Source organism: Macaca nemestrina, chromosome 17 (assembly GCF_043159975.1).
Source record: "Macaca nemestrina isolate mMacNem1 chromosome 17, mMacNem.hap1, whole genome shotgun sequence".
Classification (NCBI taxonomy): Eukaryota; Metazoa; Chordata; class Mammalia; order Primates; family Cercopithecidae; genus Macaca; species Macaca nemestrina.
The window spans coordinates 44,517,719-44,543,865 of NC_092141.1; the positions used below are offsets into that span (position 1 = coordinate 44,517,719).

The 26,147-nt window shown below is 44.9% G+C and overlaps 1 protein-coding gene across 4 annotated transcripts; it reads right to left on the minus strand.

The window, feature by feature from the left end:
* Window positions 1-20,307: 20,307 nt before the first annotated feature.
* On the minus strand, window positions 20,308-25,927 carry LOC105485109 (C-C motif chemokine ligand 16). 4 transcript variants are annotated; one of them, XR_989344.3, is made up of 4 exons: window positions 25,395-25,908; window positions 22,233-22,353; window positions 21,614-21,821; window positions 20,308-20,449 (listed from the first exon to the last, which is right to left on the minus strand). XR_989344.3 is itself a non-coding variant. In XM_011747305.3 (3 exons), exons 1-3 carry the CDS (start codon window positions 25,468-25,470, stop codon window positions 21,680-21,682), a joined length of 336 nt encoding a protein of 111 aa, XP_011745607.1. In that variant the 5' UTR covers window positions 25,471-25,927; the 3' UTR covers window positions 21,506-21,679. The 4 variants fall into 4 exon arrangements, 2 of the variants coding, with proteins under 2 accessions (XP_011745607.1, XP_011745606.1); XR_989345.3 differs by lacking the exon at window positions 20,308-20,449 and adding an exon at window positions 20,599-20,796 and having other exon boundaries at window positions 25,395-25,909; XM_011747305.3 differs by lacking the exon at window positions 20,308-20,449 and having other exon boundaries at window positions 21,506-21,821; window positions 22,233-22,350; window positions 25,395-25,927.
* Window positions 25,928-26,147: the final 220 nt, after the last annotated feature.

Here is a 26,147-nt window from a genome sequence, read left to right on the forward strand (position 1 = left end):
GGTACCAGTACCATGCTGTTTTGGTTACTGTAGCCTTGTAGTATAGTTTGAAGTCAGCTGAAGAGCGTGATGCCTCCAGCTTTGTTCTTTTGGCTTAGGATTGTCTTGGCAATGGTTTTTGTCAGGTTTGTCAAAGATCAGATGGCTGTAGATGTGTGATATTATTTTGAGCCTATGTGTGTCTCTGCATGTGAGATGGGGCTCCTGAATACAGCAAACTGATGGGTCTTGACTCTTTATCCAATTTGCCAGTCTGTATCTTTTAATTGGACCATTTAGTCCATTTACATTTAAGGTTAATATTGTTATGTGTGAACTTAATCCTGTCATTATGATATTAGCTGGTTATTTTGCTCGCTAGTTGATGCAGTTTCTTCCTAGCATCGATGGACTTTACATTTTGACATGTTTTTGCAATGGCTGGTACCTGTTGTTCCTTTCCATGTTTAGTGCTTCCTTCAGGATCTCTTGTAGGGCAGGCCTAGTGGTGACAAAATCTCTAAGCATTTGCTTGTCTGTAAAGGATTTTATTTCTCCTTCACTTATGAAACTTAGTTTGGCTGGATATGAAATTCTGGGTTGAAAATTCTTTTCTTTAAGAATGTTGAATATTGGCCCCCACTCTCTTCTGGCTTGGAGAGTTTCTGCCGAGAGATCTGCTGTTAGTCTGATGGGCTTCCCTTTGTGGGTAACCCGACCTTTCTCTCTGGCTGCCCTTAAGATTTTTTCCTTCATTTCAACTTTGGTTAATCTGACAATTATGTGTCTTGGAGTTGCTCTTCTCAAGGAGTGTCTTTGTGGTGTTCTCTGTATTTCCTGAATTTGAATGTTGGCCTGCCTTACTAGGTTGGGGAAGTTCTCCTGGATGATATCCTGCAGAGTGTTTTCCAACTTGGTTCCATTCTCCCCGTCACTTTCAGGCACACCAGTCAGACATAGATTTGGTCTTTTCACATAATCCCATATTTCTTGGAGGCTTTGTTCATTTCTTTTTGCTCTTTTTTCTCTACACTTCTCTTCTTGCTTCATTTCATTCATTTGATCTTCAATCGCTGATACTCTTTCTTCCAGTTGATTGAGTTGGTTACTGAAGCTTGTGCATTTGTCACGTAGTTCTCGTGTTATGGTATTTATCTCTATCAGTTCTTTTAAGGTCTTCTCTGCATTGCTTATTCTAGCTATCCATTCATCCATTCTTTTTTCAAGGTTTTTAGTTTCTTTGTGCTGGTTACGTAGTTTCTCCTTTAGCTCTGAGAAGTTTGATTGACTGAAGACTTCTTCTTTCAACTCGTCAAAGTCATTCTCCATCCAGCTTTGTTCCGTTGCTGGTGATGAGCTGCGTTCCTTTGGAGGGGGAGATGTGCTCTGATTTTTTGAATTTCCAGCTTTTCTGCACTGCTTTTTCCCCATCTTTGTGGTTTTATCTGCCTTTGGTCTTTGATGATGGTGACGTACTGATGGGGTTTCGGTGTGGGTGTCCTTTCTGTTTGTTAGTTTTCCTTCTAACAGTTAGGACCCTCAGCTGTAGTTCTGTTGGAGTTTGCTTGAGGTTCACTCCAGACCCTGTTTGCCTGGGTATCAGCAGCGGAGGCTGCAGAAGATAGAATATTGCTGAACAGTGAGTGTTGCCGTCTGATTCTTGCTCTGGAAGCTTCGCCTCAGGGGTGTACCCTGCCGTGTGAGGTGTGAGGTGTCAGTCTGCACCTAGTGGGGAATGTCTCCCAGTTAGGTTACTCAGGTATCAGGGACCCACTTGAGCAGGCAGTCTGTCCATTCTCAGATCTCAGCCTCCATGCTGGGAGATCCACTGCTCTCTTCAAAGCTGTCAGACAGGGACATTTACCTCTGCCGAGGTTTCTGCTGCTTTTTGTTTAGCTATGCCCTGTCCCCAGAGGAGGAGTCTACAGAGTCAGGCCAGCCTCTTTCAGCTGTGGTGGGCTCCACCCAATTCGAGCTTCCTGGCGGCTTTGTTTACCTACTTAAGCCTCAGCAATGGCAGGCGCCCCTCCCCCAGCCTCACTGCCACCTTGCAGTTAGATCTCAGACTGCTGTGCTAGCAATGAGTGAGGCTCCGTGGGCATGGGACCCTCTGGGCCAGGTGTGGGATATAATCTCCTGGTGTGCCATTTGCCCTTAGTAAAGCGCAATATTAGGGTGAGAGTTACCCGATTTTCCAGGTGTTGTGTGTCTCAATTTCCTTTGACTAGGAAAAGGAATTCCCTTCCCCCTTGCACTTCCCAGGTGAGGCGATGCCTTGCCCTGCTTCAGCTCTCGCTAGTCGAGCTGCACCCACAGACCAGCACCAACTATCCGACACGCCCCAGTGAGATGAACCCGGTACCTCAGTTGAAAATGCAGAAATCACCCGTCTTCTGTGTCACTCACGCTGGGAACTGGAGGCTGGAGCTGTTCCTATTTGGCCATCTTGGGCGTGCCCGAAGAAGCAATATTTAAGCTGAGACATGAAAGAGGACAAGGAGTGAACCAAAGTGTGGTAGTTTTCCAGGCAGAGGAAAACAGTGTGTGCAAAGGCCCTAAGGCAAGACATAGCTTTTTACTTTCAAGGAACTAAAATAAATTTCAGTGTGGTGATAGTATAAGTGAGTGGGGAATGGTGGGAGATAGGGCATGGTAGGGGTCTTCCACTGGCAGTGGTTTTGCTCCCCAGGAAACATTTGGCAATTTCTGGAGACATTTCTTGTTGTCTTAACTAGGGGTTGAGAGAGTGCTACTGGTAGTAGACAGAAGTCAAGGATAGTTCTTCTAAATATCCTACGGTAGACAGGACAACATCCACCTTGCCCCTGCCCTTCTTGCCCCCTGCCCCACACAAAGAATTATGTGGTCTAAAATATCTGGTCCTGGGAAAAGCAAAGGTCCTTTCGTTATAATTCATATGATAGTTTAAGAAGAGAGTTTATATTTCATTCAAGGGCAAGGGGAGCTATTTGCTGGCTTTAAGTAGCAAAAGCAAATGTTTCAGAAAGATTACTCTGTACAGAGAAATGACTAGAGTTTCTTCATTCAAATATTTATGAGCCATGCATTATGTAGGAGCTGGGGATACAGTGGTGAACATTTAATCACTGACCCATTCTAGTGGAAGAGGTAGAAAGTAAAAACAACATGGAAATTAACAATAAACAACAAGTCCGTTTTCCCATATTCAGTTTCCCAAGTGTAGATGAAATCCAGGTCTGAAAATAAAACCTCAGTGTTAATTTTTAGAGAAAAACCCTAGACAAATTTTATAAAACATCATCTATGGGGCACTTATTGTTTAGTTTGGATCTCATTTCTCCTAAATGTAAATATTTTAAAAAAATAATTGTGGGGAAAAGAAAGAGAGATTAGACTATTACTGTGTCTATATAGAAAGAAGTAGACATAAGAGACTCCATTTTGTTCTGTATTTGAGATGCTGTTAATCTGTGACCCTACCCCCAACCTTGTCCTTGCAAGAGACTTGTGCTGTGGTGACTCAAGGTTTAACGGATTTTGGGCTGTGCAGGGTGTGCTTTGTTAAACAAGTGCCTTAAGGCAGTGTGCTTGTGAAAAGTCATCACCATTCTCTTAATCTCAAGTACCCAGGGACACTACACTGCCAAAGGTCGCAGGGACCTCTGCCTAGGAAAGCTAGGTATTGTCCAAGGTTGCTCCCCATGTGATAGTCTGAAATATGACCTCATGGGAAGGGAAAGACCTGATCGTCCCCCAGCCTGACACCTGTGAAGGGTCTGTGCTGAGGAGGACTGGTATAAGAGGAAAGAAGGCCTCTTGGCAGTTGAGATAGAGAAAAGAATCTGTCTGCTGCCCGTCCCTGGGCAATGGAACATCTCGGTGTAAATCCGATTGTATGTTCTGTTTACTGAGAAAGGAGAAAACCGTGTTAGGGCTGAAGGTGGGACGCGCTAGCTCAATGCTGCTCTTCATGCACTAAAAAGGTTTATGGAGATGTTTACATATGCCTATCAAGGCACAGCACTTTTCCTTAAACTTATGTCACAGAGACCTTTATTCATATGTCTTACTGCTGACCTTCTCCCTACGATGATCCTATTATCCTGCCACTTCCCTTTTTCTAAGATGGTAAAGATAATGATCAATAAATACTGAGGGAACTCAGAGACCGGCGCCAGCGTGGGTCCTCTGTATGCTGAGCGCCGGTCCCCTGGGCCCACTTTTTCTTTCTCTATACTTTGTCTCTGTGTCTCATTTCTTTTCTCAAGTCTCTCGTTGCACCTAACAAGAAACGCCCACAGGTGTGGAGGGGCAGGCCATCCCTTCATATAATCACCACGTCACAAATAAAATCTTGTTCTTCATTATTGTTCTTCATTTTCTGTGTATATATGTGTGTGTTTCTGGCTTACATTTCCACATTATGTTCAAAATGCTCAATATTATAGGATTACTGAAATGATGACTTCTTTGGCCAACAGCTTTAATAGTGACAGCAACAATTTGGGGAACCATGATCATTTGACACCCCCCGGAATAGCACAGAACTTGTCTCTTGGCAAGGATGACATTTAATTTTTTTCTTACATAGGTTTCCTTGGGGGGAAAAAAAGCCTTTGCTTTTTGTATCTCTGTGACACTTCTTAAAATTAGCTGTTTTCTCAAATGAGCTCATTTCAGATATATTAGCTTCTTAATCTAAGGACTAAATCAGTGACAACTTGTTTAACGTGTTGGGAACTAATAGTTGCATAAAAACCTTTTTTGAAGAACTTTAGGTCAGCAAAATGACTGAAAGGTACACCTTCATTATAACTTTCTTGCTTTGAAGCCACATTCAATCATGGATGGATTTTCCCGAATAGCACTAAACAAAAATCCTTCCTGGCACACTAGAGAGGCAGCATCGTGTAGTGGTTAAAAGTATAGACTCGGAGGCTGCCTGCCTCAGTTTAAATCTTGACTCAGTCATGTACTAGTTTATGGTCTCAAGCAAGTTATTTAACCTCAGAACCTCTGTTTCCTCATTTATAAAATGGGGATAAGAATAGTATTCACTTTATAGGGGAGAATACTGACTCTGAATCCTCGCTTTGACATTTATTAATGGTATGACTTTGAAAAAGTTAATCACTGAAGCCACCGTTTCCTCCCCTGTAAAATGAGATAATAATGTACCTCATAGGGTTAAGGTAAAAATGAAAAAATGATATAACAAATATAACGTAAGTAGCACTAAGCCACAATACACGTTAAGTGCTCTGTAGACGGAAGCCAAGTTCTCCTTGTCTTATGAATTCTGTATTCTCTGAATTCTGTTAATTTTCCTTGTCTTGTGTATTCCCACAGGGTAGTAACAGATTCAAAGCCTAGAGAAACCACTTGGATCACTGCAGCCTCCGCCTCTCAGGTTCAAACGATTCTCCTGCCTCAGCCTCCCGAGCAGCTGGGACTACAGGCGCCTGCCACCACACCTGGCTAATTTTTGTATTTTTTTGGAGATGGGGTTTTGCCATGTTGGTCAGGCTGCTCTTGAACTCCTGACCTCAGATGATCCACCCACCTTGGCCTCTCAAACTGCTGGGATTACAAGCATGAGCCACCGTGTCCAGACAGAAATCTGATTTTTGACTAATACGAGTTGTAGAAGGAGAGAATAGAGGAAATGTGGTGAGGAAATTATCACAAATAATACAAAAGCATTACTTGGAATTAAAGAATATCCCCAGGGTTGCTAGGTACCAACAGAATAAATGAAAAAGATCCAAGAACGATGGTGATAAAAATAAGATTCTAAAAGCTTCTGGAGAGAAAACAAGGTATATATAAAAGATTGGGAATACATTAGTACCAAAGTATTTAACAGCAATACTGGAAGCTCAAGACAATGGAGCAATGCCTTCCAAGTTGAGAAAAAATAATTTTTACCCTAGAATGATATACTGTGTCCAATAAATAAGCAAGTATGAGCATAGAAAAAAAGATGCTTTTAAAAACAGTAAGTCTCAAAAAACTTATGTCCTATGCATTTTTTTTTGTTAGGAAGCTACTGGAGGATATGTTCCACCAAAATGAAGAATCAAATCGAGAAAGAATATGACACGCAATGAAACACAGAAGAGAACTGACAGGAACTTCTAGGAGAACAAGGTGGTAAGCCTTCAGTGTCCTAGGTCCAGACTAAGGTCAGCAAAGGGCTCTAAGACAGATGTCTTGTGAAACCCCGTCTCTACTAAAAAGACAAAAAATTAGCTGGGCTTGGTGGTGGGTGCCTATAGTTCCAGCTACTTGGGAGGCTGAGGCAGGAGAATCACTTGAACCCAGGAGGCGGAGGTTGCAGCGAGCCAAGATCACACCACTGCACTCCAGCCTGGCGACAAAGCCAGACTCTGTGAAAAAGAAGAAAGAAAGAAAGTTAGGAAGGAAGGAAGGAAGGAAGGAAGGAAGGAAGGAAGGAAGGAAGGAAAAAGAAAGAAAGAAATAAAAAGAAAAAGAAAGAAAGAAGGAAAAAGAAAGAAAGAAAGACGGATGCCTCCTGGGTAAAAAAAAAAAAATGTAACTAGTAATGTGGAAAATTGTATTGAGAGACATTTTACAAAGCTACATTAGGGTTATGAAATGACTTAGCAAATGGTGTGAAGAAAAATAAGCAAATTTTAAAACAAGGCATTTCATAAACCCCTAGGAAAAACAAAGTCGTTCAAGAAGGCAATGTTACCCTTGGCTCCAGGGTGAACTATATTTGCATAGTATTAACACTGAAAATACTATAATATGGTTCAGCCAAAAATCATGAAATAATTGTATTGGGATGGTGGTAGGAAGAAGGAAGGTGAAAGAGCTATAATTTCCATCATCTTTAATAAGAAGCAATATTTAATATATAAATAATAAAAGTTTTAGCGGTATACAAGTAGTATTTAGAAATATCGAGGTGAAAATCAGAGAAACTTCCTTAAGAGTTGAAAGTGGCTACCTTTGGGGAGAAGATGGGTGGGGTAGAGGAAGAGAATTGCTGGTTTTGAGCATTATTTGATTTTCTATGTGCTTATGTTATTTTGAGAAAAATAGAACTTTCAAACCCAAATGTATAAAAGATATTATGGACAGTGCAGTATAGCAGGAAGAGTTTTAAGTTAGAAATGAAAATTAAAAACTGTTGATTACTCATACCCTGATGTTGGATAAAACATATCACTTCTGGCCAGGTGCGGTGGCTCAGGCCTGTAATCCCAGCCCTCTGGGAGGCCGAGGCGGGCAGATCACCTGTGGTAAGGGGTTTGAGACCACCCTGGCCAATGTGGCAAAACCCCGTCTCTACTAAAAATACAAAAATTAGTCTGGTGTGGCGCTGGGCACGTTGGCTCACGCCTGTAATCCCAGCACTTTGGTAGCCTGAGGCGGGTGGATCAAGAGGTCAGGAGATCGAGACCATCCTGGCTAACGTGGTGAAACCCTTCTCTACTAAGAAACACAAAAAAATTAGCCGGGCATGGTGGCGGGCACCTGTAGTCCCAGCTACTCAGGAGCCGGAGGCAGGAGAATGGTGTCAACCCAGGAAGCGGAGCTTGCAGTGAGCCGAGATGGAGCCACTGCACTCCAGCCTGGGCGACAGAGCGAAACTCCGTCTCAAAAAAAAAAAAAAAAAAAAAAACCACACACACACACACAAAATGAGTCTGGCAAGGTAGTGCACACCTGTAGTTCCATCTACAGCTACTTGGGAAGCTGAGGAACGAGAATCACTTGAACCTGGGAAGCAGAGGTTGCAGTAAGCTAAGATTGCACCACTGCATACCAAGCTTGGGCAACAGAGCAAGACTCTGTCTCAAAAACAACCAACCAACCCACTTCTTTGGGTCTCAACTTCTTTATTTATTCACTAGAAGATTTTATTTCTAAGAGTCTTTCCAACTCTAAGGTTCTGATCCCAACATAAGAAAGTATTTTTCTAGGAATAGTAAAGAAAGAGAAACTTTCCTCCAGGCTCTCATGGTGTACCTTTATGTATTTTTGTTCACTTTGCCAAAGGTTTCTCCCTATCTTTGCTTCCTTAATGTTAAAATGGAACTGGCATGTCCCCAACATGGGAATCCTATCACACTTGTGAGGCTAGTCTTCACATATCCTTCTCCTGCTGCCTGCGCATTTCCAGAGCTCCTGGGCAGCTTCCACTGGTGATAGATGAGTGGGCTGAAGGTGGCTGTGTGAGTGGCAGCTGTCTGTTGGCATCCACATCTGTATTAAAAAGATTTAGATGGTTGCATCAGATAATCATAAAACTTTAAAGGAAAAATGGCTAAAGTCCATTTGTTCTATGATCCACCAATACTGCTTCTAAGACTATACCTAAGAGAAATAAAAACACACATCCACCCAAAAACTTGTACACAAATGTTCATAGAAGAATGATTTATAATAGCCAAAAGTGGAAACAACCTAAATGCCCACCAACTGATGACTAGATAAAACACAGTATATCCACTCAATAACTATTACTCAGCAATAAAATGAAATAAGATACCAATACGTGCTAGAACGGGGATAACCCTTGAAAATGTTATGCTAAGTCAAAGAAGGCAGTAAAAAAAAAAAGACTTTATCTTGTATGATTCTATTTATATGAAATGTCCAGAATAGGAAAATCCGTAGAGATAGAAAGTAAATTAGTGGTTATCTAGGGCTGGAAATAGAGGGTTAAGAGGAGAATGGGGATTGGCTGCTAACAGGCATGAGTTTTTTTTAGGTGGATGAAAATAGTCTAAAGTTAGATTATGGTGATTGCTGTACAGCCCTGTGAATTATACTAAAAATACTGAACTGAATACTTTAAATGGGTGAATTACATGGTATGTGAATTTTATAGCTCAATAAAACTGTTTAAGATTTTTTTAAAAATTCAATTTGTTCTTGTTATTTAGAAAATGCATCCCTACTAGTAGAAATTATACACTATATTTACGAATAATATCATACTTCAAAAATGGATACTAGGCCGGGCGCGGTGGCTCAAGCCTGTAATCCCAGCACTTTGGGAGGCCAAGACGGGCGGATCACAAGGTCAGGAGATCGAGACCACCCTGGCTAACACAGTGAAACCCCGTCTCTACTAAAAAAATACAAAAAACTAGCCAGGCGAGGTGGTGGGCGCCTGTGGTCCCAGCTACTTGGGAGGCTGAGGCAGGAGAATGGTGTAAACCCGGGAGGCAGAGCTTGCAGTGAGCTGAGATCCGGCCACTGCACCCCAGCCTGGGCGACAGAGCCAGACTCCGTCTCAACAACAACAAAAAAAAATGGATACCAAAGTAAATATTGGAAGTTGTTATTTGATGGCCAATAGCTATTGAAAAGAAGGAGAAATAGGAAAAAGTAGTCCTCGTTTAACCAGCAGGAGTGAATTTAGACTTCTTTCATTCAACTGGTACAGTAAATTCCTTGGTCACTGAAGAGAGTTCTGGATAACTGCAGGGGGGTGGATATGGGAGATGGCAGGGAAAAAAGCCTAAAGGAATTTGTGACATTTTGAGTTAAGGTGAAGTTCAGTGATTGTATGTCGTGTATTATGTCTGCTGTTCACTTCCTCCTCCTACTCTATTCCCCTTTATCTGGTATTTGATTTTGTAAGTAATTACTGTCTTCACCTCTGAATTAATAGTCCTCACATGGGCCAGGCGTGGTGTCTCACACCTGTAATCCTAACACCTTGGGAGGTCGAGGCTGGTGGATCATGAGGTTAGGAGATCGAGACCATCCTGGCTAACACGAGAAACCCCGTCCCTACTAAAAATACAAAATAATAATAATAATAATAATAATAATAATAATTAGCCAGGCGTGGTGGCAGGCGCCTGTAGTCCCAGCTACTCAGAAGGCTGAGGCAGGAGAATGGCGTGAACTCGGGAGGCGGAGCTTGCAGTGAGCCGAGATTGCGCCACTGCGCTCCAGCCTAGGCAACAGAGCGAGACTCTGTTAAAAAAAAAAAATTGTCCTCACATCGAAGTCAGGTTTTAAAGATCGGAAAGTAAAAGGATATATGACTTAATATAAATATATCAGAAAAACTTCAATGCCAGTGAAGCAGGGAGTTATTTAAAAACGAAACATACATTTGGGGGAGGCATGTGGGCTGTCTGAAGCTGTCTCATCCTTGTACCATGGCAGCTGAGGGCCACCAGTCTGGAGACGGTGGCAGTTTTGCAGAATCCAGTATTTCCCACAATCACTACTCCGTGGTTCATGCTGGCATTTGAACGTTGACGTTGAGCATCTATTTCTTGGAAAACCCAGTCTTGGCCAACAGACACTGACTCTGTAGTGATGCTGGCACTTCAAAGAGCAAAGGCTTCAAGGAGATATCTGGAGGCCTGTGAGGTGCAAAGCGAACTGAAAGGAACAACAGAATACAGAACTGAGGTCGCACTGTTAACATTGAGAGAAATAAAGAAAAAAATTCAGTGTGGTTTAGGAGACTGAGTTATAGTATGATAGCATCCTCGGCTTATTCAGAAATAATACAACTCTGAATGTTGATTCTATACAGATAAGCAACACAGGTGAGCTAGAGCTATTTGATACTCTAGACTGCGAACACAAACATTGATAAAACAGTAACGATTAACTCTATTAGTCAGAAAGTCAGGGTGGTATTCAAAATTGTTACATGGAAGGGATGACCCCAGCACCAGCAATGAGTATGGATGCAAGCCTTGTGAAGAAGAAGGGTCCTAAAGACCTCCTGCTATGCCTCGGGATAACCTTTTAATTGTTGGATTGTGGGGAGGTACGGCAGTGAAGTTCCTGTTGGAAAGGCCAGGCTGTGGAGGACGTCCAGACAGCTTACAACGGCGGCTCTTTACCAACCAGTAAGAACATATTTCCATATTTAACAACCAATATGGCTATACCTGCATATATCAGTTGAAAATCAGTCCTGAAGAAAGCAGTATAGAGAGGCTTGTTTGTTTCTTTAAAAACACCAATGAGAATGGTAATTCCTTTAAGTTCATGGATGGTATTTAAAAAAATCTAGTAGGTATATTATTAAGAGAAACAAAGACCTTAAAAGCTCTGATGGTTTAAAAGATCTTAACCATGTTAAGCAGTCGGGCAGAAAGCAGGCCTTCACTCAGTGTCTTTGCACCTGTACTGCTCATATTGTTTGCAAAAGAGCATCACTAATAAGCTTAGCAAGGATTAATGACATACACGGCCCTGGACCATAGACAAAGGATAAAAATCAAGCTTTGATAGCAATGAACATAGTAACTTTTTATCTCTAAACAGACAGAAATACTATGCAGGTATTCCTTCCTTGGTAACAGGGCTGGGGAGATAGTTATTTTGTAATTAGTGAAGAGTTGGGGCATTTCTGATATGCTTACTTAGTGTAAACATTTCTAGCTATACCACTTAACCATCATTTTAAACATCTGTTTTAATATAACAATTCCTGAAATGAAATCCTTAATACCAATCTATTCTCTTGGCAGCTTTAGTATTATTTATATATTTCAGCCTCTTAATCTTTAATATTTGTTTATTTATATTATTATGATTATATTTTGCAACAGAGTCTCACTCTGTTGTCCAGGCTGAAGTGCAGTGGCACGATCTTAGCTCACTACAACCCCCACCTCCCAAATTCAATCAATTCTCCTGCCTCAGCCTCCTGAGTAGCTGGGATAATAGGCACGCACCACCACACCTGGCTAATTTTATATTTTTAGTAGAGGCGGGGTTTCATCATGTTGGCTAGGCTGGTCTCGAACTCTTGACCTTTGATCCACCCGCCTTGGCTCCAAAAGTGCTGGGAGTATAGGCATGTGCCACCAGGCCTGCCCTTTTTAATATTTAAATGTTAATTCAATTCAGATTAAATTACCAAAAAAATCTGGATTAATGATGTTGAAATTAATGCAGGTGGTCTGTATTTTCTTCTCCTTTAGGCAACAATCCAAAGTTAACTTTAATTCCTTTCATTCTACTAAACCAATTTTTTCAAATCTTTTTTGGGGAATGTCAGATAGTAAATATTTTAGGCTTAATGGGCCACATGTGGTCTCTGTTGCATATTTCTCTTTGTTTCTTTGCTTTTCCTATCACAGTCCTTCAAAAATGTAAAAACCATTCTTAACTTAGTGGGCTATTTAAAAATAGACCATAAATTAGATTTGATCTATTGGTTGTAGAGTAAATGTAAGATGGTACGTGAACACTTTTTATAAAACAAGGTTCATATGGGGTCAATCACTGCTCAGATCTTATTACCATGTGAAATATTTCTGTCTGTATTTTGTCTATATAGTTTAAAAATTGAAAATGCATAGGAGGTAGTTAATGCTAGAGATAGGCAGAGACCCTGTAGAAACTTACAGAATTGCAGAATTTTATTGCTGGAAGAAATCTTACAGATTATCTAATTTAAACACCTTATTCATTTTATAAATAATATGACTAAAAACTCATAAATATGATTAACTAACTTACAAATCCTGGAGGTATAGCAGGCCTGCAAATGAATTCTTACATAATTCAAAGAATTTTCACTGAGAATTCTGAAAAATAAAACAGTTATGTCTAGATCAAAATGCAAACAACAAATATTTGCTATACAGGACTAACTCCTGTATGTGGAGGAAAGCTGGGTAATGGTAATTTCTTTCTTTCTTTCTTTTTTTTTGAGACAGAGTTTCTCTCCATTGCACTCCATCACCCAGACTGGAGTGCAATGGTGCGATCTCGGCTCACTGTGGCCTCTGCCTCCCAGGTTCAAACCATTCTTGTGCCTCAGCTTCCTGGGTAGCTGCATGTGCCACCAGGCCCAGTTAATTTCTGTATTTTTAGTAGAGACACCACACCTGGGTAATTTTTTCTTTTTTCTTTTTTTTGAGATGGAGTCTTGCTCTGTCGCCAGGCTGGAGTGCAATGGCGCGATCTCCGCTCACTGCAACCTCTGCCTCCCAGGTTCAAGTGATTCTCCTGCCTCAGCCTCTCAAGTAGCTGGGATTACAGGCACACGCCACCATGCCTCGCTAATTTGTGTGTGTGTGTGTGTGTGTGTGTTTTCTTTCTTTCTTTTTTTTTTTAAGTAAAGACGGGATTTCAACATGTTGGCCAGGATGGTTTCTATCTCCTGACCTCGTGATCTGCCCGCCTCGGCCTCCCAAAGTGCTGGGATTACAGGCATGAGCCACCGCGCCTGGCCTAATTTTTGTTTTTTTAGTAGAGACGGGGTTTTACCATCTTGGCCAGACTGGTCACAAACTCCTGACCTCAGGTGATCCGCCCACCTCGGTCTTTCAAAGTGCTGGGATTTCAGGTATGAGCCACCATGCCCAGCCCACACACTTTGTGTTAGTTTTAGCCAACCCTGTGGCATCCTCCACAGCAACTGCCATTGCCTTCAGGCCAAGGCCACAAAAAATAGGAACTCCCTGGATGCCTGTTGCTGGTTCCAGTTTTCAGTGTCCCTCTGACATCTGTCCACTTTTGTGTAGTCACCCAAGTTCTCAGTTATATTTTAAATTTTTGTCTAGAGTTGATGGCTTTGACTTGCAGAATGGTCAGTTTGTTAGGTGTGTGAGGGGCTCAGTTCCCCATGCTGGAAGCGACAAGTTTAATATGAACTTTAATCAGATCCTTATTAATTTTTTTTTTTCCGACGGAGTCTCGCTCTGTCACCCAGGATGGAGTGCAGTGGCACGATCTTGGCTCACTGCAAACTCTGCCTCTCAGGTTAAAGCGATTCTTCCGCCTCAGCCTCCCAAGTAGCTAGGATTACAGGCACCCACCACCACGCCCAGCTAATTTTTGTATTTTTAATGGAGACAGGGTTTCACTGTGTTGGTCAGGCTGGTCTCGAACTCCTGACCTCGGATGAACCACCCACCTTGGCCTCCCAAAGAAAATTGTTCTTCTTGGTGGGTCCTATCAAACCGTACAAAGGTGTTTTGTGTACTCCTCGCCATCACTCTTACTCTGCTCTATTCTTCATTACAGAACCTGATAATGTGTATGTTTGTGCGTGATCTCTCTTCCCATTTTTAGTGGGAAGGAAAGCTCCTCGAAAGCATTGTGCCCTCAGTGTGTACTGAATGCCTCAGCTCTCTTCAAAAGGGGAGAAAACAAGGAGAGGTGGGAAGGTGGAAGGTGGAAGGTGTGCGCACCAGGAGGGGCTATCTCAGCAACTGGGCTTACGTATGATCCAGCCCAATGAGCACAGAGATTAGTCATTGTGGCTTTAACCACTGGGTGGCGCTGCTCACTAATTTTCCTAAAATCAAGTCAGACAACAATTGCTTTTCAGCAACTCAGTCCAGAACTCCAGGACCTAAATCCACACTCCAGGACCCAGCTTAAACTGCCGTCTCGGTAGAGACACATCCCTGCACTGATCCCCTCACTCACAGCTAGAGGGCCCCATCACATTGACTTCCAATCCCTGCTCCCATGCCTTTGTGTGAAATTCATGATTAGACATTTAGTGAGGTCCCCCCAGGTGCAAAGGGCCCTGGATGGGAGCAGAGTAAATTAGAAGTGGCCCCTGCCCTGAGACAGGCTTTTTGAACTGGCTTAAGATAAGCAGTAGATGTAATGGATTAACCTTCCTCCGTCCAGAGTGGTGTTGGTTATGTATCATCCTAGGAGAACTGAGAAAGCAGTCGTAAGTTGTCTCTGTTCTGTGGCTCGGTTGAGAAACCTCATGCACACGGTCTGTGTGGGGACGGGGATGACTCTTTTTTTTTTTTTGGAGGCAGAGTTTCACTCTTGTTGCCCAGGCTTGAGTGCAGTGGCACAATCTCGGCTCACGGCAACCACCACCTCCCGGGTTCAAGCAATTCTCCTGCCTCAGCCTCCTGAGTAGCTGGGATTAGAGGCGCATGCCACCACGCCTGGCTAATTTTGTATTTTTAGTAGAGACAGGTTTTCTCCACGTTGGTCAGGCTGGTCTGGAACTCCCGACCTCAGGTGATCTGCCCGCCTGGGTCTCCCAAAGCGTTGGAATTATAGGCGTGAACAGCCACGCCCGGCCAAGACTCCTTTTTTGATCAGAATGCAAGGGAGGAGCGAGGGGGAAGTTCTGAGTGTGCTAAGGGTGGAAGTAACTGTTTCTTGATTCAAATGATTTATTGATTCTTTTGCTCATGACATGATTCCTTTTCCATCAGCTTTTGTGTTGTTGTGGGAACTGATAAGTGTCATCTGACTCTGTCTTGCCTCTTTCAGCAAGAACTTGCAAGACAGAAGCAGCGTTTCTCTGGCAAGGGAACCCATAAGTACTAAATCTCACGCCAGGCCCAAAACTAGGCACTTTACTTACGTTAACCAGTGTAATTCTCCCAATAACTTGTAATTATTGGTGTTTCCATCTCTGTGTGTGTGTTTTTTTTTTTTCCAAGACAGAGTCTCACTCTGTTGCCCAGGCTGGAGTGCAGTGGCGTGATCTCGGCTTGCTGCAAGCTCTGCCACCTGGGTTCAAGGGATTCTCCTGCCTCAGCCTCCTGAGTAGCTGGGAATACAGGCATGCACCACCACGCCCAGCTAATTTTTGTACTTTTAGTAGAGATGGGGTTTCACCATGTTGGCCAGGATGGTCTCAAACTCCTGACCTCAGGTGATCCTCCCACCTCGGCCTCTTAAAGTGCTGGGATTACAAACAAGAGCCACCGCGCTGGCCAGGAAGCAAAATAATTGATGGCACTTCTGAGGACTCCAGGAAGGAGGGCAGTCCTGCTGCTCATTGCACAGCCTCTATCCCCTTCTCCAGCCCCTATATCTTCCTCCCCTCTGGCTCTCAGGGGCAAAGCTGTTTCTCCCGGTTTGCTTGAAACAACTTCAGTCCTTCCTCTGAAGTCTCAGCCCCATGTCCTGGCGGAGTGTCCTTCCTTAACCAGGGTTACCAATTCATTTTCTTAACAAAGGTTATTTCCTCCATGATAGGAATTCCTGCTTTAGCTGCTAAGGTATTAATACAGTTTTCCATTTTATTATGATGTTTGTTCCAGAACCTGTACCAGAAGCTGGCAGTTGTCACAGCAGCGCTGTAAGGTATCAGCTCCATTTTGCCGAAGAGGAAACTGGGCTCAGAAAGGTTAAGGCTATTGCTCATAAATACCAGGCTCTGGAGAGGTTTGAGGTCCCTTTCTGCATTTGCCCATTCCTTCTTCAAAGTCTCCTTGGCGGGAATCACAGACACCTGAATGGAGGCCAGGCTCTCCAGGGAAACCACGTCATGCAAAATGAGGTCTCAGGCTTTGAACTATTGCTTCTCTAGTCAGATGACCCCAATCTTTCACATATTCACACCAGCCTCAGGCTTGTGTAGATCAGAGGTTTCTTCTTTTTAAAGTATAGCCTCCAGTTCTAGTGCCAGATCTGCTGGTGATTTGTAGCGTGACCTTCGCTAAATCGCTTTCCATCTCTGGGCTTTAATTCCCTTATCTTCACAATGACAGAAAGCTCCTTACTGTCTTATGTTCTGTGGTCCTAGAGAAAAGTCAGATACTGGAACAATAAGGCCTATTGAGCACTTGTCTGCTAAGCACTCTGTCACATTGCCTTTTCATCCTTTCAATACTGGGGGGTAGGTATCATAATTGGCCTATTTTACAAATGAGTAAACTAAGGCTTAGGAGGATTAGTAGTTACCCAAGACCTCACAGTGAGTGAGAAAGTTGGGACTCAAACACAGATGATCTGTCAGAGTTTGAGTTTGGAGATAATACTTTTTTTCTTTTTTAAATACAAGATATGGGGTCTTGCTACATCACCCAGGCTGGAGTGCAGTGGCTATTCACAGGCACAGTCATGGCACATGACAGCCTCGAACTCCTGGGCTCAAGTGATCCTCCTGCCTCAGCCTCCTGAGTTAAGGGGACTATAGGTATGCACCCCCGCACCCTGCTTGGAGACAGTGCTTTTAAACCATTGCATCAGCTGTGTCCCCAAGTGCCAGCTCAGGCTGCTGATGACTCTCAATAGTTGCTCTTACATGTGCAAGCGCATGTATGCTCTCATGGGAAGAAAATATGTGTTCACACGACCCATCCAAGAAGGCCTAATAATATTTCAAACAGGCCTGCTGAAACCAGCCTCAGGACATCTGGTCATCTGCTTCAAGGCTTCACGGTGTCTAAGACAGCTGTGTAGAAAGAGGACACGCGAGCCATCCTCTGTGACTCCCAGTAAAATGCTCTTTGTACTACCCGGAGTTGTTCCCTCATTTTCTTCCCTTCCTGTTCCAGTTGATTCCCCCATGTACTGAGCCACCTGTATTCTACAAGGCAAACGGTTAGTCATCTAAGTTGTTTGAGAATAGGTTTATTCGCTTTAGGATGACCACGGCTGGAAAACTCTGTATATCAGAATGACCAAAGTCCTTTCTGTGTGTGTGTAAGGTCAGCCATCTATCTGCCTACCTTGAAAAGACGAGAAATATCCTTCTTGAAAGCAACTGAATGCACGTGAGAAAAGCTCTTCCAGTTCTGAACCTTCAGGAGTTTCTGGCAAGCTTTTTATTACGTGCTAGGGTGGGGATCTGACTCTGTGTATATAGATTCTCAATTAGTCAGGTTTTCAGACTGACACCTCAATCCTCCTGAATTTAAAAACAAAACAAAACACAGGACAACGACATTCTGTTCCAGCTTGCCAGAACCCCAGCCCTGAGCTTCCTGTTTTCAACCTTGTCCTGTTTTTTAGGCCTTTGAACGCTGACTCCCTGGCTTTGACCCTGGTGCTGGATAAGGACTTTGAAACTTCTTGCCTAATCTGATGCTGTTCTGACTTCTGTCAGCCTGGGCCCTGCCGCCCCCACTCCCACCCCCATGTCTGCTTTGGCCTCTGCAGGCAAAGGTCTGGGCCTGACTACACTGTATGTTAGCGATTCTGTCATCCCCAGGCTGGGAGCTCCTGGAGGAAGGAGTTTGATCATATTTAGCTGTAACCCCTGATAGCAAGGAGGGTGGAGAGAAATTCCTGGATCAAGGAGCAGGGACTCACAGTCCAGGGAGGGTCCAAAGCAAGTGGCACTGGCCCCTGCGGAGGAGCAAGAGCAGCAAGCACATGGGGCTCCTCTGAGTCACTGCCCGGGTGATTGATGAGTTGCTGTCCAAGTTCAGGTGCTTTAGGCGCAAGTAACAGAAACCAAGATCTGCAAACTCTGACTAGCAAGAAAAGGGAGATACCCACACGTCCACCAGCAGATAGCTGGATAAACAAAATGTGGCAGATACCTACAATGGAATGTTAGCCTAATGACTAACAGGAATGACGTTCTGAAGCATGCCACAACTTGGATGAACCTTGATGACACTACGCTGGTGAAATAAGTCCGTCACAAAAGGACAAATGCTACGTGATTCCACTCACATGTAATACCTAGAGCTGTCAAATTCATAGCGTCAGAAAGAATAGTGGTTACCAGAGGCTGGTGGGGGAGAGAATGGTGAGTTAGCATTTAATGGGTACAGAGTCTTAGGCTGGGACCATGAAAAAAGTCTGGAGATGGATAGTGGTGATGTTCACCTAACAAAGTGAATGTACTGGATTGTACACTTAAAAATGTTTAAAATGGTAAATTGTGTGTGTGTGTGTGTGTGTGTGTGTGTGTATTTTTTTTAGGCAGACTAGCTCTGTCATCCAGCCTAGAGTGCAGTGGTGATATTATGGCCCACTGCAGTGCAGCCTCAACCTCCTGGGCTCAAGCAATCCTCCCATCTCAGGCTCCTGAATACCTGTGACCACAGGCACACACCACCATGCCCGGCTAATTAATTTTTTGTAGAGATAAAACATACATAAGCTCTCACCATACTGCCCAGGCTGATCTCAAACTCCTGGACTCAAATGATCCTCCTGCTTCAGCCTCCCAAAGTGCTGGGTTTACAGGCATGAGCCACTGTGCGTGACCCTGTTATGTGTGTATACGTACACGTGCGTGCACACACATACACACACACACGTTTTTTGAGACAGGGTCTCACTCTGTCACCCAGGCTGGAGTGCAGTGGCACGATCTCAGCTGACTCCCCAGCTCAAGCGATCCTCCTGCCTCAGCCTCCTGAGCAGCTGGGACCCTAGGCTCAGGCCACCATGCCCAGCTAATTTTTTTTTTTTTTGATATTTTTGGTAGAAACGGGGTTTCGCCGTGTTGCCCAAGCTGGTCTGGAACTCCTGGCCTCAAGTGATCCGCCCACCTCAGACTCTGGAAGTGTTGGGATTACAGGCGTTAGCCACCTTGCCCAGCCCCTGTTATGTCTATTTTAATACACATACATCCCCCATCCCCCACCAAGAACTGACCTAAACCAATAAGTTATTCCTGAGGTGCTAAATTGCCAACATGGCCCTTTAGGAATTTTTTTTTTTTTTTTTAATTGAGATGGAGTCTCACTCTGTTGCCTAGGCTGGAGTGTAGTGGCGTGATCTCAGCTTACTGCAACCTCTGCCTCCTGGGTTCAAGCGATTCTCGTGCCTCAGCCATCTGAGTGGTTGGGATTACAGGCGTGCACCACCATGCTAAGTTTTGTATTTTTAGTAGAGACGGGCCATGTTGTCCTGGCTGGTCTCAGACTCCTGGCCTCAAGTGATCCGCCTGCCTTGGCCTCCCAAAGGGCTGGGATTGCAAGCATGAGCCACTGCGCCTGGCCTAGACATTTTTTTTAAAGGAAGGATACTGGGACATCTCATGGAACTGAAAGACCAGCTGAAGCCCCCAGCCTGGAGCTGGGGCAGAAAGTGAGGCAGTTCCAGGGACCTCGGGACAGAAGTTCGTAGACCTCTTTCCTTGGGACACTGCCAGAAACTCACTTCTGCTCTAGCAGCAACCAGACTGAGTTTCTCAGGTCCAAATTTCAAATCTCTCCAAGAGTCTGATTGGCCAGCTACATGAGATGGCCAACCTGGGTAGATGAGCTTGGGCTGAAGAGGCGGCTTTTTTTTTTTTTTTTTTTTTTTTTTTTTTTTTTTTCCGAGATGGCCTCTCCCTCTGTCACCCAGGCTGGAGTGCAGTGGCTCCATCTCGGCTGACTGCAAGCTCCGCCTCCCGGGTTCATCCCGGGTTCACGCCATTCTCCTGCCTCAGCCTCCGGAGTAGCTGGGACTACAGGCGCTCGCCACCACGCCCGACTAATTTTTTTGTATTTTTAGTACAGACTGGGTTTCAACGTGTTAGCCAGGATGGTCTCGATCTCCTGACCTCGTAATCCGCCTGCCTCAGCCTCCCAAAGTGTTGGGATTACAGGCGTGAGCCACTGCGCCCGGCCAAGGGAGGCCGCTCGGGTTTTAACAACATGGCCACTTGGGGGCAGCCATGAGTCAGTTTACCAGAATCCAAGTCGTTGGCCCGTTTTCAGCTTGATACTTCACTGTATTTATTTGTTTTGCTTAACCATCCGGTCTTAATTACCTGGCTTTTGTTTTGTCTTCACAACAGCATTTTGGAAGAATGTTGAATGCAAAGGAGCTGAGTCAGCTGTCTGCTGTTGAGCTGGAGGCAGAGGGGGAGATTGATTATAAATGGCCCCCAACCTTGACAAAAGTCTCAAGAAATGTGGAGAAGCCCCTGAAAAAAACTGAGATTAAGCTTCTTTCACCCTAGCAGAAAAAAAGCAGGAAGTTAGGAATCAAGCTGCCAAATAAGGAAGTTGTATTTATTGCATGCTTGGGTTTTGGACTAAGAGTTTACCCCTAGGTGAGTCTCATACCCTTTCTTTCCCTGTCCTGCAAAGCTTAACATGGGAGGTAGAGATTTGTGTCTCTTCTTCTTCTTCTCGCTCACTCTTTTTTTTTTTTTTTTTTCTTTCCCAGTCAGGCACTCTCTGTACCCATGCCACCCTGAGGAAGACAAAATATGAGAGGGTCTAGCAAAGCCTCTGCAAAAATGATTAATGTGAATATTCCCATCCTGACTTCCTATGAAAAGTTGTGTTATAAAATAAAAGAATAATTGAAGAAAATACAGATCCATAAAAATCCATAAAGATGGGCAGGAAAAATGAAGAGTTCTATGGGGCTCTTAATAGGTCAAGACCCAGAGGGCAGAGATCATCTGGCAGGCTGGAAACTGGCTAGGTATCTAGAATGGCTTGTGTACTGGGGTGAAGTGCGAAATTGAAGCAGAGCAGGAGAAGGATGTGAAAGATATTTTTCTATGTATTAAGAGTGCACCGGCCGAATGTGGTGGCTCACGCCTGTAATCCCAGCATTTTTGGGAGGCTGAGGCAGGTGGATTGCTTGGGCACAGGAGTTTGAGACCAGCCTGGGCAACATGGTAGAATCCCGTCTCTACCAAAAATACAAAAATTAGCCAGGTGTGATGGTGCCAGCCTGTAGTCCCAGTTACTCGGGAGGCTGGGGTGGGAGGATCACTTGAGCTTGGGAGGTGGAGGTTACAGTGAGTCAAGATCAAGTGAGCCAAGATCACACCACTGCACTGCAGCCTAGGTGACAGAGTAAGACCCTATCTCAAAAAAAAAAAAAAAAAGTAAAAATAAAAGAGTGTATCTCTGCCCACATCCCTTAACTTTGGTATTTCCTCCTGAGATTGAGAAAATATTCGAAATACTCCTTTATTTTGATCATTGTTCTGTTTCTCTCAATGTGACTGGATAGTTTCAGCCTAATAAGGCTTCTCCTGTTTTTGTAGGTTTACCTCTCTCTTCCATAAACAAGGGCTTCCACTAAAGCCTGGTCATCACTGGGAGTTGAGGAGCTGGGCTTAGTCATTCTTTGCTGTAATAATTTTAACCGTGGCCAAGTTCCTGGAGGGCAGCAAAGGTAGGTTGGGATTCTTGATGTACTCTTGGACCCAGTCGTCACTGGGGTTGGTGCAGACTTCTCGGTTCCTTTTGGTGATGAAGCTGCAGAGGCAGAATTAGACCGTCATGGGCTGCAGACTCAGGCAGGGGTCCAGTGCACAACCCCACCTCTGGTTCACATGGAGCTCACCTTAGGTTCTTTAAAGCTTCCCTGGGCCTCTCCTGGCTGGGTTCCCTCAGACAGCCTCTCTCTCTGGCCTCAGAACCTTACCATCCCTTCTCTCAGTCCCTTCTCTGCTCAGCCTAGACCCTCAAGTTTGGGTTTCCTAATGGACCACATAGCTAAAAGTGGCAAAATTAGGAATTAATCCCAGGCCCGTGAGAGCCAAAGGCCAAACCCATAGCCACTACTCCACTGCTTCTAGCATAGAGACCTGTTGGTCCCGTGTATCTCATTCCTGCCCCTGGGCTCCCTGTCCCCCTCCGCAGAAATATCTACAAGGATGTGCTTACATGATTGCTGGCAGGTTACAGCTGAGGGCCTTTCTGTATCCCACCACCAGTCTCCTTGGCAACACTTTCTCATAAAACTTCAGGCAGCAGGTGGATGGGGTGTTCACCCACTCAGGAACTTCTGAAGGAATCACATTGCAAGCTGAGCCAGGGAAGCAGAGGGGAGACCACCACTGCCCACCTCTGTCTCCTACCATTTGTGTTTCACTGCTCTGATAGCAAAGCCGTCTGTTAGAGGAGACCAATGCTAGCTTGACAGGTAATGGAGAAAGGGTAAACGATGAATCCCTCTGGGGGACATACATTTAGAACCCTCAGCCTCTGAGCTGAGTGTCAACTACAAATGACTTGGTTATTCACACTTGCCAAGGAACCGGGTGGAAGCTGGCTCACTCTTTTGTTTATTGGTGACTTGATCTGGCAAACATGGGTTGAGCTAGTATGCCGGGCTCTGTGGAGGTAAAAACATGAGGAGGATACAGTCACTACCCTTAAGTAACTTACAGAGTAGTCAGGGTTGAAAGGGAAATTGAAAAGTTAAACAAACACTACCATAGAATGTGGTCCAGGATAGAACAGACTTTGGTATAAGGTGCTATGGGAACACAATGAGGGGCCCCTAACCCATCCTCGGTGGTTGAGGACGAAGTCTCAAAGCAAGTGAGGCCTGCATTGATTCGTAAAGGATGAGCAGGATTTAGACACACAGCTGGGTGTTGTGGCTCAGGCCTGTAATCCCAGCACTTTGGGAGGCCGAGGCGAGCGAATCATCTGAGGTCAGAAGTTTGAGACCAGCCTGGCCAACATAGTGAAACTCTGTCTCTACTAACAAAAATTAGCCGGGCATGGTGGCGCATGCCTGTAATCCCAGCTACTCAGGAGGCTGAGGCAGGAGAATCACTTAAACCCGGGAGTCAGAGGTTGTAGGGAGCCAAGATCGCGCCACTGCACTTCAGCCTGGACGAAGGAGTGACTCTATCTCAAAAGGAAAAGAAAGAAATGCAGGAAAGCTTGAAGGTAGGGGAAGCTCAGTGTGTCTTGGGAGTGCTGGACAGTTTGGGTGGCTGACATGTAAGGTAGGAAGGAATGAATGGGCAGAGATGAAACTGGAGAGAGAGGAGGGTCTGTTCACACACCTGCTGAACTACTGAGTAATTTGGACTCTATCTTAGGGCACTGGAGAGGCGGAGGTTACGGGGAAGGGTGAGAGAGTAGAGCCGTTAGAGACAGAAGTTAGAGCTGGAGGAAAAAGTACATGATTTAGGCTTTGGTGTCAGACAGCTTGGGCTGGAATTTTGACTTGACTGGAATTTTGACTTGAATCATGGGCAAATTTCCTAATCTCCCTAGGTTTCAGTTTCCTCATTCATTAAGTGGGGGTAAATGATACTTGTACCCTAGGATCGTGGTTAGAATTCGGTGAGAAAATGATTGGAAAGCCCTTAACTCAGAGTCTGGCACACAGAAAGTCTCAATCAGTGCTTATTATAGTTAAGAGCCAACGGTAGTAATGACCGCTCTTCTTGCCTTGGAAATGGCTCTTTCCTCCCGCCTCTTTGATGCATGCAGGCTACTGGACTTGATTGGTTATTGTTGCTGTGTTTTCTTTGAGCTGTCCTGACTACGCATCAATTGGGGATACTACACAAGAGGTCAGTCCAGAGATCTCTCCCAGCCCCCAAACCTTCAGAGTGCAAATCTTTTTGTAGCTTGACCCCTTTGCCTCTAGAGAGTGGCAAAGCTTGGGACATCTTGAGAGCACCATCTTGCTGATCCATGTTTTGGGTGGGCCATTCTGTCTTTCTTGAAGCCTGAACCCACTGCACTGGCCTGATTGACTCTCCCAAAGAGCATTGTCTCCCCCTCCCACACAGTCCCTCCGTAAGTGATGCTCATATCACTGGTTCTCAAAGCAAAGTTTACAAAGACCAGGGTCATCCGGAGAGTATGTGGGCAGATTACATGGTGCACCTGACCCTTGCTCCGTTGTGTTTATACAGGCAGAGTCAGGCCAGACTACATGCCAGGGTGACCTTAAGAGAGAAAAGAGACCAGGCGTGGTGGCTCACGCCTGTAATCCTAGCACTTTGGGAGGCCGAGGCGGGGGGATCATGAGGTCAGGAGTTTAAGACCAGCCTGACCAACATGGTGAAACCCCGTCTCTGCTGAAAATACAGAAGTTAGCTGGGTGTAGTGGCGTGTGCCTGTAATCCCAGCTACTCAGGAGGCCGAGGCAGGAGAATCACTTGAACCCGGGAGGCGGAGATTGTGGTGAACCAAGATCACGCCACTGCACTCCAGCCTGGGCAACAAGAACGAAACTCCATCACAAACAACACAAAACAAAACAAAATAAAACAAGCAAAAAACAAAAACAAAACAAAACAAAAAAACAAGAGAGAAAAGAATGGCTGGGGCAGCCTAGGGCGGGTGGTACACAGCTTTGTCCCCCCCACCCCCGTCACCAGGTCCTCATAAGCGATGACAGAGGGAGGAGATACGGAAGGACAAAACAAACCCCATCCTCCATAGGCCGCAATTCTCCTTCTCCCCACAGCTCAAAAACCTTTCAACCCCTTCCTCTTTTCTGCAGATGTTATTTAGTCATAGACTGGGGGATGGAGAAGGGGACCATAGATTCCCAAACAGCCATTCCTCTGGGACTCATTTTGGTTGTCTGATAGTCCCAGCAACCTGTGCCAGCCACTTTGAGGAAGTGGTGTCTCGGTTCAGACTCCCAATTCCTGGGCTTAGACCGATTGTTTGAACCTTCCTTCCTCTCGTAACTCGTTCTTCCAGGGCACCTACCGCTTTTCTTTCTCATCTGCGTGCTTCCCCCTCCCTTTCATTGCATGCAATTCTTGTTGCATTTTCTGCAGCTTTCTTGGCCTCTCCTGAGTGATCATTCCTGCTCACCACGCTTGCGACTCCTGAGGAAATGGTGACCCAGTTTCCTGGAACTACTTACCCCAGAGAGATCTGGACCAACCCCAGCTCTACTTACAAAAGGGAGAATTGGAGGTCAGGAGCTAGGCATGAAGGTGGGGAGAGCCCACAGGGGCTTATGAGGCCAGAGACCCAACAGCGCCCTTGGCACCACCTCCCTGCCAGCTGCTCCATCCCCTTTTCTCGTTCCTGCCCTACAGAGACAAGTGGACTCACTTGGCTGGCTGCAAGAAGCAGAAGTAATGATAAGGATGAGGATGAGGAGAGACAGGGCAGCCTCAGAGACCTTCATCCTTTCAGCCGGGCTGTACAGCTTCGGGGAGAGCCGAGTGAAGACGTTGTCTGCTGCTGGTGGTCCGCTTGCCAACTACTCAGCTCTCTGGACCTTGACCACATCAGAGCGGATAGAGGAGGAGAAACAACAGGCCTCAGTGTTTGCTGAAACAGAGGGCAGCGGAGGATGGGACTTGGTGCAGAGCTGAATTCAGTAGAATTTGAATTCACATGAAGGAATGTGTGTCAGCTACCTTACATGCCCTATCTGATATAATCCTTAAAATAGTGAAGTAGCGATGGATGATGACTTCCCTGGGACTACTGAGGCTTAGAGGCTAAATAAATTGTCCAAGTCCACCTGGGTGGACAGGCAGGATGAAAAACCAGATCTATTTGATTTCACCATGTTACCTGCCGCCATCTGTATGTTGGGGAAGGGGCAGGCAGGGTTGAACCACCCCAGCTTCCCCCAGGTGATCAGTCTTGGGGAGAATGAGCACAAAGCAGGATTACAGAGCCCAGACTGAGGCAAGGGTAGGGCTTAGTTGCCTCTGAGAAGGATATGCCCCCTCCCAGTCCAAGGCCACATGATTGACCTCACACTTTTTCATGTCACAGCTTATGCTAATACTCCAAAAAAAAAACCAGTGTGCCTGATCCTTGGGTCCCCATTTGTTGCTGGACCATTTGACT

Bases quoted from the DNA above. Each gene is read 5' to 3' on its own strand.
- LOC105485109 (XM_011747304.3), bottom strand. From the start codon at position 25,470: ATGAAGGTCTCTGAGGCTGCCCTGTCTCTCCTCATCCTCATCCTTATC. The intron at 22,354-25,394 runs GTGAGTCCACTT...TGATTCCTTCAG, and splicing joins TGCTTCTTGCAGCCAGCCAA to AAGTTCCTGAGTGGGTGAAC. The intron at 21,822-22,232 runs GTAAGCACATCC...CTGCCTCTGCAG, and splicing joins TGTAACCTGCCAGCAATCAT to CTTCATCACCAAAAGGAACC.